This window comes from Lithobates pipiens, unplaced genomic scaffold (genome assembly GCF_037356315.1).
Source record: "Lithobates pipiens isolate NorthernLeopardFrog02 unplaced genomic scaffold, aLitPip1_a1.2 Scaffold_13, whole genome shotgun sequence".
Taxonomy (NCBI): Eukaryota; Metazoa; Chordata; class Amphibia; order Anura; family Ranidae; genus Lithobates; species Lithobates pipiens.
In genome coordinates this window covers 143364292-143383367 of record NW_027507718.1, presented here as the reverse complement: position 1 = coordinate 143383367, position 19076 = coordinate 143364292, and the positions used below count along the sequence as shown (strand labels likewise).

Below are 19076 nucleotides of genomic sequence, written 5' to 3'. Positions count from 1 at the left end.
GGTGACATCTGATGAAAACAGACATGCTGTCCATTTTCATCCAATCTCTCCATAGGAACCAGTGGCGCTCAACAAGCCCCTCCCAGCTCAGTGAGCAGAGAGGGACCTGTCGTTCGCCGGCTCAGCGGAGATCAATGGAGAGACCTCCCGCTGAGTTGGCGGACAGAGGCGGACTCCGTGGAAGCGGATCTGCCTCGTGGGAATGAGGCCTTAGCTGGCATATCAATGGCTCCCTACCCGTAAAATATTCTACATATTTTTCACACACTTCACGGGTGCTTTGGGGGGGGGGGGGCAAGCCAGGACAGACAGCTTCCAGGGCCATCAGTGTTGGTTAACGAAGTCTGGTCTGGAGCATTTCTTTTTAAAAAGTTGTGCAGGATGCAGCAGCATAAAACAATGTGGTTCAGTTAGTACTCTGGCAGGTTGATTGCCGCTAGAAATAGGCAGAGCTGTCTGGCGATTATCCCAAAGGTATTCACGACTCTTCAGGCTTTGGCCAGCTGGTAATTAAAATCCCTCTTCTCTGGGGTGAGGATCCTCTGGGGGAATGGCCTCATCACGTATTTGGCCAGACCAAATGCTTCATCAGCAATAAAAACAAACGGAAGTTCTTCAATGTTCTCTTCCGCAGGTGGCAATCCCGAGCCACCAGTCTGGAGAAGTCCGTAGAACTCAGTCTGAGCAAAGACTCCACCATCTGACATCTGGCCATTCTTCCCCATGTCCACATAGAGAAACTCGTATGTCACCGACACCACCGCCATCAACGCGATACTATGAAACCCCTTATAGTTAAAATAGTATGACCTCGAATGAGGGGGTTGGGATGATGTGAATGTGCTTCCCATCTTTTGCCCCTCCGCAGTTGGGAAAGTCCCAAAGATGGGCAAAGTGAGATGCCACAGTCTGCCATTCATGTAGCGTTGGAAGGAAACTGTGGAATCCAAACAGAAAAAAGAACAGTAATTTTGCACATAAACATTGCAAGCAGATTAGACACAAATATTCTTGGCCAACATCAGTATAACATTGATTTTAATGCCTTTTTTAAAGACAAAAAAATAAGGTCCACTTATCAGATTCCTCACCCCCTCTGATGGCCCATTGTCAAAATTCTGAGGGGGGGGGGGATTCCAAATGAGTTTTTGAGAGTCCAAAAAAGCCTCTGACACTCTGCATGAATTTAAGGACAACAATAACATTTGTACACATTATAGGGGTGTTTAGGGTAAAGCAGTACAATGAAGCTGACAAAATACATTGTTTAAGTGACTAGGCCAGGTGTGTATGGGCCCAGGATAGCATGCAGGAGGTTAGTGAAGGCAAATATGCATTTAAGCCAAAAAAAGGGGATTAAAAGATTCAAGCATGCATGAAGACAAAGGGGACACTCACAGCATATTAAAACCAGGGTAATTATGGAATGATGAAAGAAATACAAAACATTAGCATACATATAATGTGATGTTAACCACTTGAGAACCAGCCTCGTTTTGAGATTTTGGTGTTTACATGTTTAAAACAGTTTTTTTTTTGCTAGAAAATTACTTGGAACCCCCAAACATTATGTATTGTTTTTTTTACACCCTAGAGAATAAAATGGCGGTAATTGGAATTTTTTTTTTACACCATATTTGCACAATGGTCTTACAAGCGCACTTTTTTGGAAAAAAATTCACTTTTTTAAACAAAAAAATAAGACAGCAGTAAAATTAATTTTTTTATATTGTGAAAGATAATGTTATGCTGAGTAAATTGATACCCAACATGTCACACTTCAAAATTGCATCTTGACTTTGTACTTTCAAATAACTACTTTACGTTTGAGGGCACTAAGTATGCACAGATCCGAGGCACAGCCATGGGGAGCTCAGCGGCCCCATCCTTTGCCAATATCTATGTGGGCCTGCGTGAGGAACGCTACATTTACCTGTCTGATGCCTTCACCAACCACATCAAATGTTGGTTTAGATACATTGATGATATTTTTCTTATCTGGACTGAGGAGGACTCTTGTTTTTTGATTTTGTTGACTTTCTGAATAGTATCTTCACAGGGGTCGTGTTCACACCTGAAATTTCATCATTCTTGGATGTAATGATCACTAACTCTCAGGGATCTCTGATCACATCTCTCTTCACAAAACCCACTGACAGAAACACGCTTCTGCACGATCAGAGTGCACATCTCAAACATCTTTTGAATAGTCTGCCGATATCCCAGTTTATATGAGTGTCACGGATCTGTTCTGACAAGTTACGGCAGCTAAACAAGATGTTTCTGGAATGGGGGTATCCTGCTGAGGTCCTTGACCACGCATTAACCAAGATCGAGATTACTCGTACCAAGCCCTCTGGGCCCCTCGATCGGCCATTGGTCATACATACATTCAATCACGAATCTGATTACATTAAACAGACCATTACTAAAAACCTACACATTCTACGAGCTGACAGCGAACTGGCATATGAACTGAAAACGGTACCCCTTATTGCACATAGATGCAACAAAACTCTTTGTGACTTCCTTGTACAAGCTGATCCTGGACAAAAATATGCCAAAACCATACCAAAAACCTCCCAGAAGACCGGTTGCAACAAATGCCACAACTGCAATATTTGCAATTCCCTTATATGCGGTGAATCTTTTATGCACCCACACAAGGGCAACCGCTATCGCATAAAAGAGTACCTGAACTGCAACACTGACTATTGCATCTACATCCTTAAATGCCCATGCGCACTCACTTATGTTGTATACAAAAGTGTAGCGCTAAACAAGACGATGTCTATGAGGACGAAACATGCCGGGACTCTACTGCAGCCGATTTTTAGTTGAAAAAGTGCTTGATTTACTTCATAAATGTGAGTTTGTTATCATTATTTTTATTAAACTTGTTTTTTTTATGGAATTACACTATATGGTCCCATTTTCTTATTTCATGTGTCCAATGTTCTGAGCTGGACCATACAGTTGGAGAAAATCTATTATTATCCATTATATGGATGGAGTGATCGTTTTGGTGTTTTCCTGGTGATTCAAACTTCGCAAATGTGAATCCCTACTGTGACTACATAAGCCTGTGTGATCCTTCGAATATATATTAGTTTGGGTCAAATATGTCTGGTAAGCCCGCATCCATATTGGTGGTGGGATTGTCATCCATTTATAATGAAGGTGGAATGTGAATCTGACTACACACGTGGGATTCGATCACTCTATTTAAAGAGACTTTACGGACCTTTTGCTTTTTTTTTTCTGTTTGGACTATTGAATATTTGGTTTTTGGAGCACAAAGCAGCACAACTTTATGTGTGAATTGTTTGTATATACACAATTCTAAGTGATAGATTGTTTTATTTAATATAATCTTGGTGTCTATCCAGATCAATGTTCTCATCATAAGGAACATTGTGGCAGCCCTGGGGGGTAGCACGTGGGGTATTATATAAAGTTTATACAATTTTTGCACTTTTTCTTGTTTAGCGCTACACTTTTGTATACATTGCAAATTTTTTACCTTGAAATATCCATTTGGGTGTGTTAGCAGCTTTTTTATATTTGGATAGCGCAGTGTTCAATTTTTTATTTTTATTTTCTGTATGCACTTACTTATGTTGGCAAAACGACTGACCCTTTTGAAAAGGAGATTCCAAAAACACAGAAACAACATCAGAGTTGCCCTGTCCAAGATGGAGGAAGGTAAGCAGGTTGACTACACTAAACCAGTTGCTGTGCAATTTTTTTTCGAACACAAACATCAAACGCACAAACTGAGAGGTATGGTCATAGAACATGTTCAACAGCCCATCAGAGGTGGTGACCGTGACCGCCAACTAATACAACGTGAAGCCTATTGGACCCACACCCTGGGCACGGTGCATCCTAGAGGACTGAATACCAACCTATCGTTTACATGTTTTTTGAATGAGAAATAACGGACCTGTGTTCTTTACTGGAATGATGATCGTACTTTTCTCCTTTGACCATGGAGTTTTTTTCTCCTTCTTTTTTTCTTTTTTCCAAATTATCCTGTTTTGATGATGGACCTATGGCATCCTTTTGGGGATTACAATATGAGTGGGGTGACTACCTCACCCCCATCTTCCCTGTAACTCATGTACTTTTATGTTCCAGAGATTACTATGTTACTGTGGCGACTACCGTAACCAAAACTCTCCCTGCAATTTGTGTATTTTAAATTTTATATAATTAGATTTTTTTACCTTTTTTTGAATTGAGCCCTCCAGGTCCCCTGCATTATTGTGGTTAATAACCCCCCCTTCCCCCCTTTATTTTCTATCCCCTCATCCCTTTTTGTTTCCCTTCTCTCCCCCAGTTTTTTTTTTTTTATTCTCGCGTCTCCTTTTTCTCCTTTCCTTTTCTTCTCCCCTTTTTTCTCTTTTTCTTTTGTATTTTCCTTTTCTTTTTCTCTTCCTCTCGTTCTCTTCCTTTTCCATCCACTTTGTCTTCCATCTAGGTTTAAATTCCCTCATTCCTTTCTGCCCCCTCTTTTCTTCCTTTATTTCTTTTACTGTCTATTTCTTTAGTTTTGTTTTTCACAACTCCGTGGTCTCACTTCTTTTCTCCTTTATTTTCTTCCACTGTTTATTTTTTCCATTTTCTTTTCTCACTCACTGTCACTGCCTTTTTGTTTTCATCACTAGTTTTCCTACACTACGGCGGCTTGCTCTTATCCTATTCACTTCTTTCCTCTGGCCCTCCTCCCCTGATTGGCCACCTCCGGTGTTATGGGCGGGGTCCGCCAACGTCATTCGTTTCCATGACATCAGCGGCCCAACCATGACAGCGTAATTTGCTTCTCAGCTACTGCCGTCACAATGCGCATGCACGATCGGCGGTAGCCACCGAATCTGCCGCAAAGACTACTTTTATCTTGTAGAGGACTGTCCCCTGAAGAAGGGGATACTGGGGTTATGGCAGCTAGCTGCTGCCATAACAACGATATCCTCCTTCAAACAGCTGCCGTAAAACTGTGGCGGGGCAGTCTGTAAGTGGTTAAAAGATATAAAACTTACCCTAATATAGTCCTTCTGCATGGCCTGAATAATAGCAGAACAGGTCTCTGGAATAATGATCCCCAAAGCCTGGGGGGAGATGCCTGTAGAGAACTTGAGGTCCTATAGACTTCTCCCCGTCGCCAAGTACCGCAAGGTGGCGACTAGCCTCTGCCCGGGAGTGATGGCTTGCCGCATGCAGGTATCCTGCCTGCTAATATAAGGGGTGAGCAAAGCCAACAAATGGTTAAAAATGGATTCCTTCATCCGGAGAAAATTCCTGAAATCATCAGGTTTATTCTCCTGGATCTCACACAGCAGAGGTATATGTGAAAACTGGTTACGCTGGAGTAACCAATTTTTGGTCCATGAACTCCTCCCCACCCTGTTCATGGACTGGGCTTGGGTCAAAGCAAGAACTCCAACACCAAGCCCCCACATAGCATGAACTCTACAATGAGTACGTAACTGCAACATGGCTTCAAAACGGTCGGCTGGTCAGAACGAACTTAACAGAATGCATCAAAGGACAGCAAGACCTGTGAAGAGTGAGCTGAAAATCAGAAAGGAGCTGACAAGAAAGCACTGAAAAACAGATACGAACTGACTACATGCACTGAAAACAAGATACAAACCCACAAGCACAAACTGAACAGCAGTAAAAGGATCAGAATAAGCACGAGTCTGAAAAGCGAAAATCGTCTGTCACCAAACATCAACTAACCCGAGATTAGCAGAAGGAGCCCAAAGATTGGTGCACTGGGTATTGAACTTCCTTATTCTAGTCATGTTGTACGTCACCGCATTCTTGATGATTGGAATTTGGTGTGACCATGTGTATGCAAGACAGCTTGAGTGAAATCTCATCAGAAAAACCATCAGAGCTTTTTCCAACCAAAATTCCGAATGTGGTGACTGCATTCTTTTTCTTTTTTTTGTTTTCCATTATTTATATTTGGCCATCCAGCCAATCAGGAACTACCAATCAGTGGGAGGTACATGTTTTGGAACTACATTTCCCATGATGCTCTTGTACTCTGCAGTGTAGTTGAGCATCATGGGAAATATAGTTCCAAAACATCTGGGGTGCCAAGGTTCGTCATCACTGGCCTAGGGAGTCCACATGGCAAAATTTAGGCCGTTTCACCAACAATTTTGCTTTAAAAATAAATGTGGTGAATTTCAATCCTTCATCCCTAGTTAAGGTCTCTTTTATGCAGGCAGCCAGGGGGCTTAACCCCCTGTCTTTACTGTCCCCCTAAAGTCTACAATATAGCTGGAGTGGGCTGTTCACATACAAGGCAAATTTAATGTGGCATGTAAGGTTAACCGGCAGCACTGCCTGTCAAACCTACCCAGCAGACGGCAGCTGCTTAAGTGCATTCTGAAAAGCGACCCACTGTGGCTCGCTGTTTGGAGAATAAACAAATGTGAGATGAGCTAATCTATTTATTATTAGACTTCCCAGGTTTGGACAAACATATTCAATGTTAAGATCTGAACAGGTCTGTGATTAGAAATGGCAGAAATATTTATTCAGACCAGAACTTTCTTTAAGACATGTTTTGTTGAATGTAAGCACACAGCTTTAACACAGATGCTAGAAAACTATTTTTACCTGTGGCAGTCTGTACTTGTCTCTCATATGCATTCTGACTGTTGCCCTCTCTGCTTTCTTCTGTGCAAAGGCATGGTCCCGTTCTATCCTGTGTAAACATATCAGTAGTCATTTAAACAACATATGGGAAGAAAGCATAGGCAAACTTTCTTATGACTTTGGACAGATGTAACTTTATGAAAGTGGAGGTTTTATGTTTGGATCATGTATCATTTATAGTTGTCGAGGTTTTATACTGCACCTCTTTAAAGGCTTCTCTTGCCCCTGGCTAAAAGCCATCAGGGCAAAAAAGAAACTGCTTTATTTGCTTTGTAGAGATCCCTTTTGGCTATTGGATAGTAATTAGCTACATATTTTGACCGCAATGTAGATTTACAAATTACTTAGTGATTTCACCTTTTCAAAGAATGGATTACCGTGACACAATAAAAAAAATAAAAAATGAGTAAATATCAGTGCGTAGGTTGCATTTGCATGACTGAGAAGAATAAAGTTGTATACACTCATCATACAATGTACAATATATAATTTATACCATGTGGTGTTGGAGTTAAGCAGTTACAACAGTTCTATTTAAACATGAAGCAGTCAGATGAAATGTATATAATCACTCTTTATACCTTTATGCACAATACAATACATCTTGAGATTTTGGAACACAGACCAGAAACAATCTCTGAACAATTTCCTGCCATCTTACTTACTAGAGTTCTTAGCTATGTGCAATAAAATACTTGATGCAGGATATAGTATATTTATTAAATTAAAAGAAACCTTGAGGAAAAGGAAAATATTAAGTTTAAGAACACCTAGCAGTCCAGGTTTTCATGGCCTTATAATCAGATAAAATATCCAAATAAATATTTATAGTGTACTTAAAGGGGTTGTAAAGGGTCCTTTGTTATTAAAAGAAGGGCCCCGATCCTCCTCTTCCGCATTCCCTGGGAATGCTCCCGAGTCCAGCTGCTGCGTCCATTGACACAAACAGTAGGACTCAGCCCCGCTCCCCTGGCTCCCGTGTCACTGACTTTGACCACAGCCTATCAATCCAGCCAATGAGGACCAAGACAGCGGCTGGAGCTGTTCTGCTCATCCCCGTCGCTGGAGCATTTAAGTTCAGGTAAGTAAAAGGGGAGGCTCTGGGGGGGGGGGGGGGGGGGGCTGCTGCACTACAAAAGAATTTCCACCTTAATGCAAAGAATGCATTAAGGTGAAAAACCTTTAGGGTTTACAACCTTTTTAATGGCAACCATTATGTTGTCTTCTTAACTGCCATTCCTAGCAACTTTAACTGCACAAGCTGCATTTATTTTGCAGGTGGAAACCAACATACAATTATTATAATACAATGACTATATAAAGTTTATTCCTTGTCTATAGCCTGAGCTATCACATACAGTCAGTTCTCAAATAAAAAAAAAAAAAAAAAAAAAAATATATATATATATATATATATATATATATTATACACTGTATTACCAAAAGTATTGGGATGCCTGCCTTTAACCACTTGCCCACTGGGCACTTAAACCCCCTTCCTAACCAGACCAATTTTCAGCTTTCAGTGCTGTCACATTTTGAAAGACAACTACTCAGTCATGCAACACTGTACCCATATGAAATTTTTGTCCTTTTTTTCCACACAAATAGAGCTTTCATTTGGTGGTATTTAATTGCTTGCCGACCAGCCACCATCATTATACTACGGCAGGTTGGCACAGCTGCGCAAGCTGCCATAGGTGTACGTCGGGCGCTTCAAGAGCTATAGGGGGTGTTCGGGTGCGTGCATGCCCGCGGCACAACACTGGAGCCGATGTGCGTGACGGGCAACCACAATGTCAACAAACAGATTCCCATTCTGTCGGAAGTAGAGGGAGAATAAAAATGACATAAATATATCCCCTATTTTGTAGATGCTATAACTTTTGCGCAAACCAATTTATACACTTATTGCAATTTTTTTATTATTTTTTTTAACCAAAAATATGTAGTAGAATACATATTGGCCTAAACTGATGTAGATTTTTTTTTTTTGGGGGGGGGGGTATATTTATTATAGCAAAAAGTAAAAATGACTGGGTTTTTTCAAAATTGTCACTCTTTTTGCTTATAGCGCAAAAAATAAAAACCGCAGAGGTGATCAAATACCACCAAAAGAAAACTCAATTTGTGGGAAAAAAAGGACATACATTTTGTTTGTGTACAACATCGCATGACTGCGCAATTGTCAGTTAAAGGGACGCAGTGCCGTATCGCAAAAAATGGCCTGGTCATTAGGGGGCAAATCTTTCTGGGGGTGAAGTGGTTAAACACCTCTGGGTTTTTTATTTTTTTGTGCTATAAATAAAACTTTTTTTAAATTATTTTTTCTTTGTTTCTGTTTCTGCAAATCACTCATTTTTCTTCATAAATTTGGGCCAAAATGTATACTGCTACATATTTTTGTTAAAAAATATCCCAAATCAGTGTATATTATTTGGTCTGTGTGAAGGTTATAGTCTACAAGCTATGGTGCCAATCACTGAAAATTGATCACACCTGACTGACAGCATTTCTCATTTCTTGAGACACTAACAAGCCAGGGAAGTGCCTTGCGAAAGTATTCGGCCCCCTTGAACTTTTCAACCTTTTGCCACATTTCAGGCTTCAAACATAAAGATATAAAATTTTTATTTTTTGCGAAGAATCACCAACAAGTGGGACACAATTGTGAAGTGGAACGAAATCTATTGGATTTTTGAAACTTTTTTAACTAATAAAAAAATTGCGTTAATACTTTGTAGAGCCACCTTTTGCTGCGATTACAGCTGCAAGTCGCTTGGAGTATGTCTCTATCAGTTTTGCACATCGAGAAACTGAAATTCTTGCCCATTCTTCCTTGCAAAACAGCTCAAGCTCAGTGAGGTTGGATGGAGAGCGTTTGTGAACAGCAGTTTTCAGCTCTTTCCACAGATTCTCGATTGGATTCAGGTCTGGACTTTGACTTGGCCATTCTAACACCTGGATACGTTTATTTGTGAACCATTCCTTTGTAGATTTTGCTGTATGTTTGGGATCATTGTCTTGTTGGAAGAAAAATCCTCGTCCCAGTTTCAGGTCTTTTGCAGACTCCAACAGGTTTTCATCCAGAATGGTCCTGTATTTGGCTGCATCCATCTTTCCCTCAATTTTAACCATCTTCCCTGTCCCTGCTGAAGAAAAGCAGGCCCAAACCATGATGCTGCCACCACCATGTTTGACAGTGGGGATGGTATGTTGAGGGTGATGAGCTGTGTTGCTTTTACGCCAAACATATCGTTTTGCATTGTGGGCAAAACGTTTGATTTTGGTTTCATCTGACCAGAGCACCTTCTTCCACATGTTTGTCCCAGGTGGCTTGTGGCAAACTTTAGACGAGACTTTTTATGGATATCTTTGAGAAATGGCTTTCTTCTTGCCACTCTTCCATAAAGGCCAGATTTGTGCAGTGCACGACTGATTGTTGTCCTATGGACAGACTCTCCCACCTCAGCTGTAGTTCTCTGCAGTTCATTCAGAGTGATCATGGGCCTCTTGGCTGCATCTCTGATCAGTCTTCTCCTTGTCTGAGCTGAAAGTTTAGAGGGACGACCAGGTCTTGGTAGATTTGCAGTGGTCTGATACTCCTTCCATTTCAAAATGATCGCTTGCACAGTGCTCCTTGGGATGTTTAAAGCTTGAGAAATCTTTTTGTATCCAAATCCGGCTTTAAACTTCTCCACAACAGTATTACGGACCTGCCTGGTGTGTTCCTTGGTCTTCATGATGCTCTCTGCGCTTTCAACAGAACCCTGAGACTATCACAGAGCAGGTACATTTTTACAGAGACTTGATTACACACAGGTGGATTCTATTTATCACCATCAGTCATTTAGGACAACATTGGATCATTCAGAGATCCTCGCTGAACTTCTGGAGTGAGTTTGCTGCACTGAAAGTAAAGGGGCCGAATAATTTTGCACGCACCACTTTTCAGTTTTTTATTTGCTAAAAAAGTTTAAATTATCCAATAGATTTCGTTCCACTTCATAATTGTGTCCCACTTGTTGGTGATTCTTCACAAAAAAATTTAATTTTATATCTTTATGTTTGAGGCCTGAAATGTGGCAAAAGGTTGAAAAGTTCAAGGGGGCTGAATACTTTCGCAAGGCACTGTATAAATACCCCCAAACGACCCCTTTTTGGAAAGTAGACATTCAAGGGTATTTAGTAAGAGGCATAGCGAGTTTCACCATATCACAGTAACATGAAACATATTAAAATACAGTTCATAATAGTACAAAACACCATTATTCTGATTACACATTTACCATGATCACTAATAGGCGGGTGAGAATTAGGACAGTTACTGCCCATATTTGGAACCAACCAATCATGAGATGGTAAACATAAGGTGGGAAGGTACCAATTCAACAATTCCACAGCACCATATAAAAACAGAATCACACATGATTCCTGAGAACCACACACCCAGACGCTGATACACTCCCTGGACGAACACAAAGCTTGGTTTGGACCACTTCCCATCTTGTTGGACTTTGCTGATAGGAAGAACCAAATAAACTGGTAACCCTTTGGACACCTTCCTCTTTTTTAAATAGTGGTCAGATACAGCCCATATAAATGTTAAGCAACTTTTTCCTTCCAAAATTGTAGGAATTGCATGTTACCGTTTATGTTTTAACCTTATCGTGTAAAGTGTGTAGGGTAGTTTAGTAATTAATAATTTGGGTATGTTGTGTGTTGAAGCCGTGTCTGGGTGAAATTAAGTATAAACCTATATTACAACTAATTTGGCTATTGTGGTCCCTGGAAAATTGTCTATTGTTCACTCTAATTTGGCAGCTCCTTTGAAGTTAGAACTTATTTCAAATTTGGTAATATCTGTTGGCTCCTCAAGATATATTTCGGTCTTTCTTCCGGCCGGGGAAAGTCGGGGCATTGTCTTATGAGCAACAAGAGATATTATTTTTAATAGTTTAAGACACGGTTAAACACCCCCTTTTACAGTTGGTTGGGGCTATCCAAGGGTTACTTTTTAAATTTTAAAAGAAATGATTTTATTGCTGTGTTGATGTCTTTGATTATGTCTAAGAAACCTGTCAGCCCATCTGAGTACCCGAGTACCTGTCCCAGCCCATCTGAGTACCTGAGTACCTGTCCCAGCCCATCTGAGTACCTGTCCCAGCCCATCTGAGTACCCGAGTACCTGTCACAGCCCATCTGAGTACCCGAGTACCTGAGTATCTGTCACAGCCCATCTGAGTACCTGAGTACCTGTCCCAGCCTATCTGAGTACCCAAGTACCTGTCCCAGCCCATCTGAGTACCCGAGTACCTGCCACAGCCCATCTGAGTACCCGAGTACCTGAGTACCTGTCACAGCCCATCTGAGTACCCGAGTACCTCTCACAACCCATCTGAGTAACAGAGTACCTGTCACCAGCCCGTCGGAGTAACAGAGTACCCGTCACCAGCCCGTCAGAGTACCCGAGTATCTATTTGCAGCCCATGCCTCATAGAATACACATTGGGGTGTTTTCTTTCCAAAATGGGGTCATTTTGGGGGTAATTCCATTGTCCTAGTGCTCCTGGTGATGCTATGCTGGTGATAGGTAGGAACAAAATGACATGTGTCATTTATGCTCCTAGAACGCCTGAAGATACCACTTCCATTTTGGTCCTCTGTATATGGACAGGCTGTGTAAAAGTCTCACACATGTGGAATCGCAATACTCAGGAGGAGTAGCAGAATGTGTTTTGGGGTGTAATTTTTGCTATATACATGCTATGTGTTAGAAATATCTTATAAATGGACAACTTTGTGTAAAAAAAAAGATTTGAATTTACTTTCCACGTTTTCTGAAGACTTGTGTAAAAAAATTAACCGTTCAAAAGACTCATAATGCTTCATAGAATATACTTTGGGGTGTTTGTTTTCCAAAATGGGGTCATTTTGTGGGTAATTCCATTGTCCTGGTGCTCCAAGGTCTTCACAAATGTAATAGGTAGTTAGGAAATTAGAGGTGTCATTTATGCTCCTAGAACACCTGACGGTGCTCCCTGCATGTTATACATTTTGGCCCAAATTTATGAACAAAAATTACTTATTTGCAAAATGTTATCATAGAAACTAAAAAAAAGTGTTTTTTTTTCAAAATTGTCGCTCTTTTTTCACTTATGTCGCAAAAAATGTCGCAAAACCCAGTGGTGATTAAATACCACCAAAAGAAAGCCCTATTTGTATGAAAAAAATTATAAAAATTATTTTTGGGTACAGTGTTGCATGACTGAGTAACTGGCATTCAAAGTATGAGAGCGCTGAAAGCTAAAAATGGGTCTGGTAAGGAAGGTGTATAAATGCTCTGTATTGAAGTGGTTAAAGAGCTCAGGAATTTATTGTGGTATATTACTGATCGTCTGAACAAAATTAATATTAAGTTATTATCAATTGCCGTAAGTGTCTGGAGGCAATGCAAATCCATTGTACATTCAGACACTATACTTTATTTAAAATTTACCATTCGCCAAAACTCTACTTTTGTTTAACTGAAGAGATATTCATACTCCATGAAATTTTCCAGTTTGTCATGTTACAACCAAAAACATAAATGCATTTTATTGGGATTTTATGTGATTGACCAACACAAAGTGGCACATAATTGTGAAGTGGAAGGAAAATGATAAATGGTTTTACAATTTTTTTTTACAAATATCTGAAAATTGTGGCATGCATTGTATTCAGCCTCCCTGAGCCAATACTTTGTAGAACCACCTTTCACTGCAATTACAGCTGCAAGTTTTTTGGGTCTCGGAGTGCATATGCGTGCGGCTAACTGAGCAGTACATGGCTGCTTAGAGCTCTGTGGATACCAGGACCTGACAGCTAATAACGGCAAGTTATAGCAGCACACCGCTTTACAAAACTGTTACATTTGTCACTGAGACATCAGGGCACATTTTGATACTATGTACAGTGGGAAAAAATCTAAATCTAAAACTTTAAAAGCCCAAACATCGCTGACTGGAACTACTGCTAAAATGGCGGCAACATCATCCCCCTGCAATATTTCCTCACAGAAAAAGACACAAATAAGGATTTCTCCCTCTACACAGAAAGGTGAGACAGATTTTGATTTTGGAATGACTCCCATTACTTTACAGAACTCTCCTCCTGGCTCTGACTTATTATGTCAATTTGAGAGAGTTTTACAAAAGGCTTTACAAAACACCTCAGATACAATTACTGAGAGACTTACACAAGAGATTCGTGAGGTGGGCCATCGCACATCTGTCCTAGAACAGAGAATGGATGAATTGGAAGTTATTACAAATAATCAAAAAGAAGAAATAGAAGCCCTTAGGGAAGAAAATTCTTCCCTCAGCAGCCAACTCAAGGAATTTGAAAATAGAGCCAGGAGATCTAATCTTCGTATCCGTGGCATCCCTGAGGCTATAGAAGATCTCCAATCCACTATTACTGCGCTTTTCCAGGAATTAGTCCCATCAATTCCTATAGAGCGCCTGGAAATGGACAGGTTTCATAGAACCCTGGCTCCCAGAAAAGAGGATGGCCCCCCCAGGGACATTGTAATAAAATTACACTACTTCCGTACTAAAGCACAAATAATGGAAGCAGCCCATAGTAAAGATTGCTTAATCTTTCAGGGGCATAAATATCAGATTTTTCAAGACCTCTCACAGCAAACTCTAATGAAAAGAAAGGCGATGAAGCCACATTTGCAGATTCTCCAACTTCATCGCATCTCTTATCGCTGGAAATTCCCATTTGCTGTCCGCTTTTCTCACCGAGGTTCTACCTTCACCTGTAAAACGGAAGATGATCTCATTGAAGCAATTTAAGAACTTCGCCTGTCAACATCAGAGGGAACAGCTGAAGGATCCAAACATCGAGCAACATCTAACTCTCCTAAACAACCACAGGACACTTCTAATCTTTCAGATCATCCCAGTATGCATAAAAGGTGCCGTACTGCTTCACCTCCATCAGCTCAAGAAGAACAGATGGACTGATGTTAATATTCTTATATGTGATATAGAACCCCTAGGGCATGTTCTGCCTTAAATCATATATTCAGTGACATCATCAGTAAATAACACTGCGATGGGTCTTACACCCTAACATAATATAACGTTCTTAATTTAAATGCTAATATAGTGCTAATACTCGGTATATTTGCAACACCTTCATTTCATAAGAAATTATATATATTATTATCCTCTCCTGGACCTGTTGTCGTGGGTTTTACTTCTGATTAATGGGTACAGGACAGCTATAATTAATGAGACAAGCACTATAAATCATCTTAAAATCGACCTCAGAGAAGCTTCACTAATTCTATTTTTATTTCATACACTTTTTTTTTATTTTTTATTTATTTATTTATTTATTAGTACTTTTGTTAATGTACCAAGTATAATTATATAGTTATATAATAGTTCTAAAAACTTGCTTGTTTACAAATTTATAGACTATTTTGAATGGCTGTCATAATCCCGGTCATAACGTACTGTGCATTCAACTTGATCCTCGAGTACCCGATGCTGTAATCGGATACTCTTTGGACCTACAGTATCCATTGGTTGGTGATTTTTACCACCCACTGAATACTTGCTCCACATAGGAGCCACCCTTTTTTCTATACCAAAGCTTCTCATACCCCTTTCAACTACCATATTCAACTCATACTTTTCATTTCCTATCTACATTACCCCATATACCCTTCCTTGCCCTAACCAAATACCCACAACTCTCCTGATATTCCACTTCTTCATAAAAATGACTTTAAATATTCTAACCCTCAATGTACAGGGACTCAACTCCCCCTCAAAGAGAACTAAAGCGTTCCAATACTTTTCCAAGCCTAAAGCACAAGTGGTATGTTTACAGGAAACACACTTTTCAACACAATCCTTCCCAAAATTCTTCAGTCAACAATACCCCCAGACATATACTGCCTCTGCCTCTACCAAACAGAGAGGTGTCTTAATAGCTTTTCACCGTACCACACCGTTTATACTTAAAAAAGAAATTAAAGATCCCGAGGGAAGATACCTACTACTCTCTGGCCACTTGCTAGACTGCGAAGTTACCATAGTCTCTTACTATGCCCCGAATAAGAATCCATTGTCCTTCCTCTCTCACTTGTTCTCACTAGTGGATACACATAAAACTGGTACCCTAACGCTCTGTGGAGACTCTAATCAAGTGATATATCCATTCCTAGACAAATCCCAGACTCCAATAAATGCTCAGCGCCTTTCATACCAAAACCTTCTTAATCAGCCTTCCTTACTAGATACTTGGCGTGAATATAACCCTATAAGGAAACAATATACGCACTATTCTCATCCTCACAAACAATTCTCTCGAATTGACCATCTCCTTATAAACACTAGTACCTCTCCCCTTATCCTTAACTCTCAAATTGTACCATGCTCTTGGTCAGATTATGATGCTGTAATGACATCCTTTTCATCATTAATTCCAAGACCTAATTACCGTACCTGGTGTATAAATGACAGTCTACTAACCAAACCTAAATACAGACAAGATATAGAAAATGCTATACAAGACTACCTTGCTAACAACAATCCCTTAGATACAAACCCTTTGACACTTTGGGAAGCCCTTAAACCATCTATCAGAGGGGTCTGCATTAGCCAAGCAACATATCATCAGAAAAAACAAAAACAACTACATGCACAACTTGATGATGCTTTTTATAAAGCCTCTGAGAATTTTCAAAACTCACCCTCACAGCAAAATAAACAATTATATGAAAAAGCCAAATTAGAACTCGACCTATTCTTAACAGACTCTGCTGAAAAGATTCTCTGAAAATCAGCACATACTTTTTATATGAAAGCCAATAAGCCGACTACTTTCTTAGCCATAGCCCTACGCAAGGCAAACTATACCCCTAAACCGATCCGCCTCCAATTATCCAAAGATTATTATTCTAGTAACCCTCTCAAAATTATTCATAAGTTTAGTAAAGGACTCACTGATCTATACCGAGATACTCATAAATTTGACAAAGCAAAATTTGATACCCTTCTCTCCTCTATACAACTCCCCTCCCTTTCGACTGCTCAAAAAGAACTTCTTGATAAACCAATCTCAGATTTTGAAGTCCAAACAACAATAAAAACTCTGAAAATCCACAAACGTCCAGGCCCTGATGGTTTCTCAGCTATATTTTATAAAAATTTTACTACTATACTATCTCCCTTTATGGTAGAGGCCTTTAATTCCCTTCTCACAAACCATTCCTTTCGTGATGAATCCTTAATAGCATCCATTGCCATGATTCCAAAACCGAACACTGATGACACTTCTTGGTCCAATTATAGACCAATTTCAATACTTAATTTAGATATTAAAATTCTAGCCAAGATCCTCTCTAACCGACTAAATCCAATAATAGGCTCCCTCATTCACAAAGATCAGACATGGTTTATTCCCTCTAGACAAGCAGGTGATAACATTCGCCGTGCTACCCTCCTAGTCCACATAGCAAGATCCCATCGTATAACTACCTGCTTCCTCTCAATAGACATAAGAAAGGCATTTGATTCTATTTCTTGGTCCTATCTCAACTCCATCCTAATCCGATGGGGATTCGGAACACAATTTAGAGGTTGGATCTCTTCTCTGAATCAAAACCCAAAAGCATATGTTTCATATTCTGGATACCATTCCCAATCCTTTGCCATTGAGAGAGGAACCAGACAAGGATGCCCCCTTTCCCCTCTTATATTTGCTTTGGCAATCGAACCTCTCGCACAGCTTATACGCTCCAATATAAATATTAAAGGCCTCGAACTAGGAGGTTATCAACACAAACTATGTATGTTTGCTAACAACGTTCTTATTTTCCTAACTTCACCACTTACCTCAGCCCCAAATCTTATAGATATCCTAACCAAATTTGAATCAATATCAGGACTCAAAATAAATACTCATAAGTCCAAAGCCTTAAACATTTCTATTCCACCTGACTTAGAGGCGCAATTGCAAGACTCCCTCCCATTCACATGATCATCAACACAAATTACTTATCTTAGAATTATATTTACAGCTAACCCAACTAATCTATATTCGGCAAACTACCCCTGCATGCTAACTCACCTCTCAACATTAATGAAAACCTGGTCCTCTCTCACATTGGCATGGATGGGTAGAATTTCTGTAATTAAGATGACAATACTTCCTAAGATCCTATATCTCTTCAGAGTGCTTCCAATACAGGTTCCAGCATATTTCTTACGCATATTACAGAGGAAAGTTTCCCAATTCATTTGGGGAAAACTTAAGCCCCGCCTCCCACAATCTACCCTTCACACTCCTCGTATTGGTGGTGGATTGAGTGTTCCTAATTTCTCTAAATATTATTATTCTGCCCAATTAGCCATGTTACCTAAATACCCTGCTACAAAAGAAATTCCCCTTTGGGTTATAATTGAATCAGTAGAATGTGATCCTTTATCAACTGCAAACCTTCTTTGGCTCCCACCAGCACAACGCCGAGCAATTACTAACCCTATTACTAAGCATAGCCTTTCAATTTGGGACAGACTAAGAGCTCATTTTGGTCTCCAATCCGAACATAACCCCCCTCTTTCCTTCCTTAATAACCCATCTTTCTATCCTGCCTGGACTTCTCCATCATCTTTCCTTACTTGGTCAAATGCAGAATTAACCCGTTCTCATCAGTTTTATGAATCCTCTTCTATTACCCCTTTTGCTGCATTACAAAAAACACATGTTATACCTCAAAAAGAAACATTTAGATACTTACAAATAAAACAATTTCTAATCCAAAACACTCCTTCAAATCCATCTACCCCAAGCTTCACTTTCTTTGAACAAGCTTGCAAATCTGATCCTCACAAACGAGGGCTCATTTCAAATCTGTACAACCAACTATTATCGCATACAACCTCTTTCGCTCCAACCTATACATCTAAATGGGAAAATGATTTAAATCTTCAACCAGACAAACTAAACTGGACTCACATATGGCAGGCTACTCGGCCTCCCCAAATATAGTAGCTTCAGAAACTAACTATAAGGTGCTTACTAGATGGTACTTAGTACCTGCTAGGATTTCAAAATTCCTCCCGCAATACCCAGCTAACTGCTTTCGAGGATGTGCTGACTTAGGCACACACTTACACATTTGGTGAGATTGTCCCATAGTCAGAGATTTTTGGTCAGAAATATTCAAAATTCTTTCTATCATTTTCAAAACCACAGTAGAACCAGACCCTACGGTAGCACTCCTGAATAATAAACCTCAAACTTTAACTCACCACCAATTTAAACTTCTATTATCGATAACCACGGCTGCCAAACAAAATATTACAAAAGCCTGGAAAACACCCACTTTATGC

At 39.9% G+C, this 19076-nt stretch overlaps 1 protein-coding gene across 1 annotated transcript in view; it reads right to left on the bottom strand.

Annotated features, from left to right (window-relative positions):
• The window catches only part of LOC143974374 (complexin-4-like), a 98351-nt gene that overhangs the window by 38884 nt on the left and 40391 nt on the right, over positions 1 to 19076 (bottom strand). The window contains exon 2 of the mRNA XM_077475665.1: positions 6640 to 6727. Coding sequence (XP_077331791.1) covers positions 6640 to 6727 — 88 coding nt within the window. The remainder of the gene's footprint in view (positions 1 to 6639; positions 6728 to 19076) is intronic.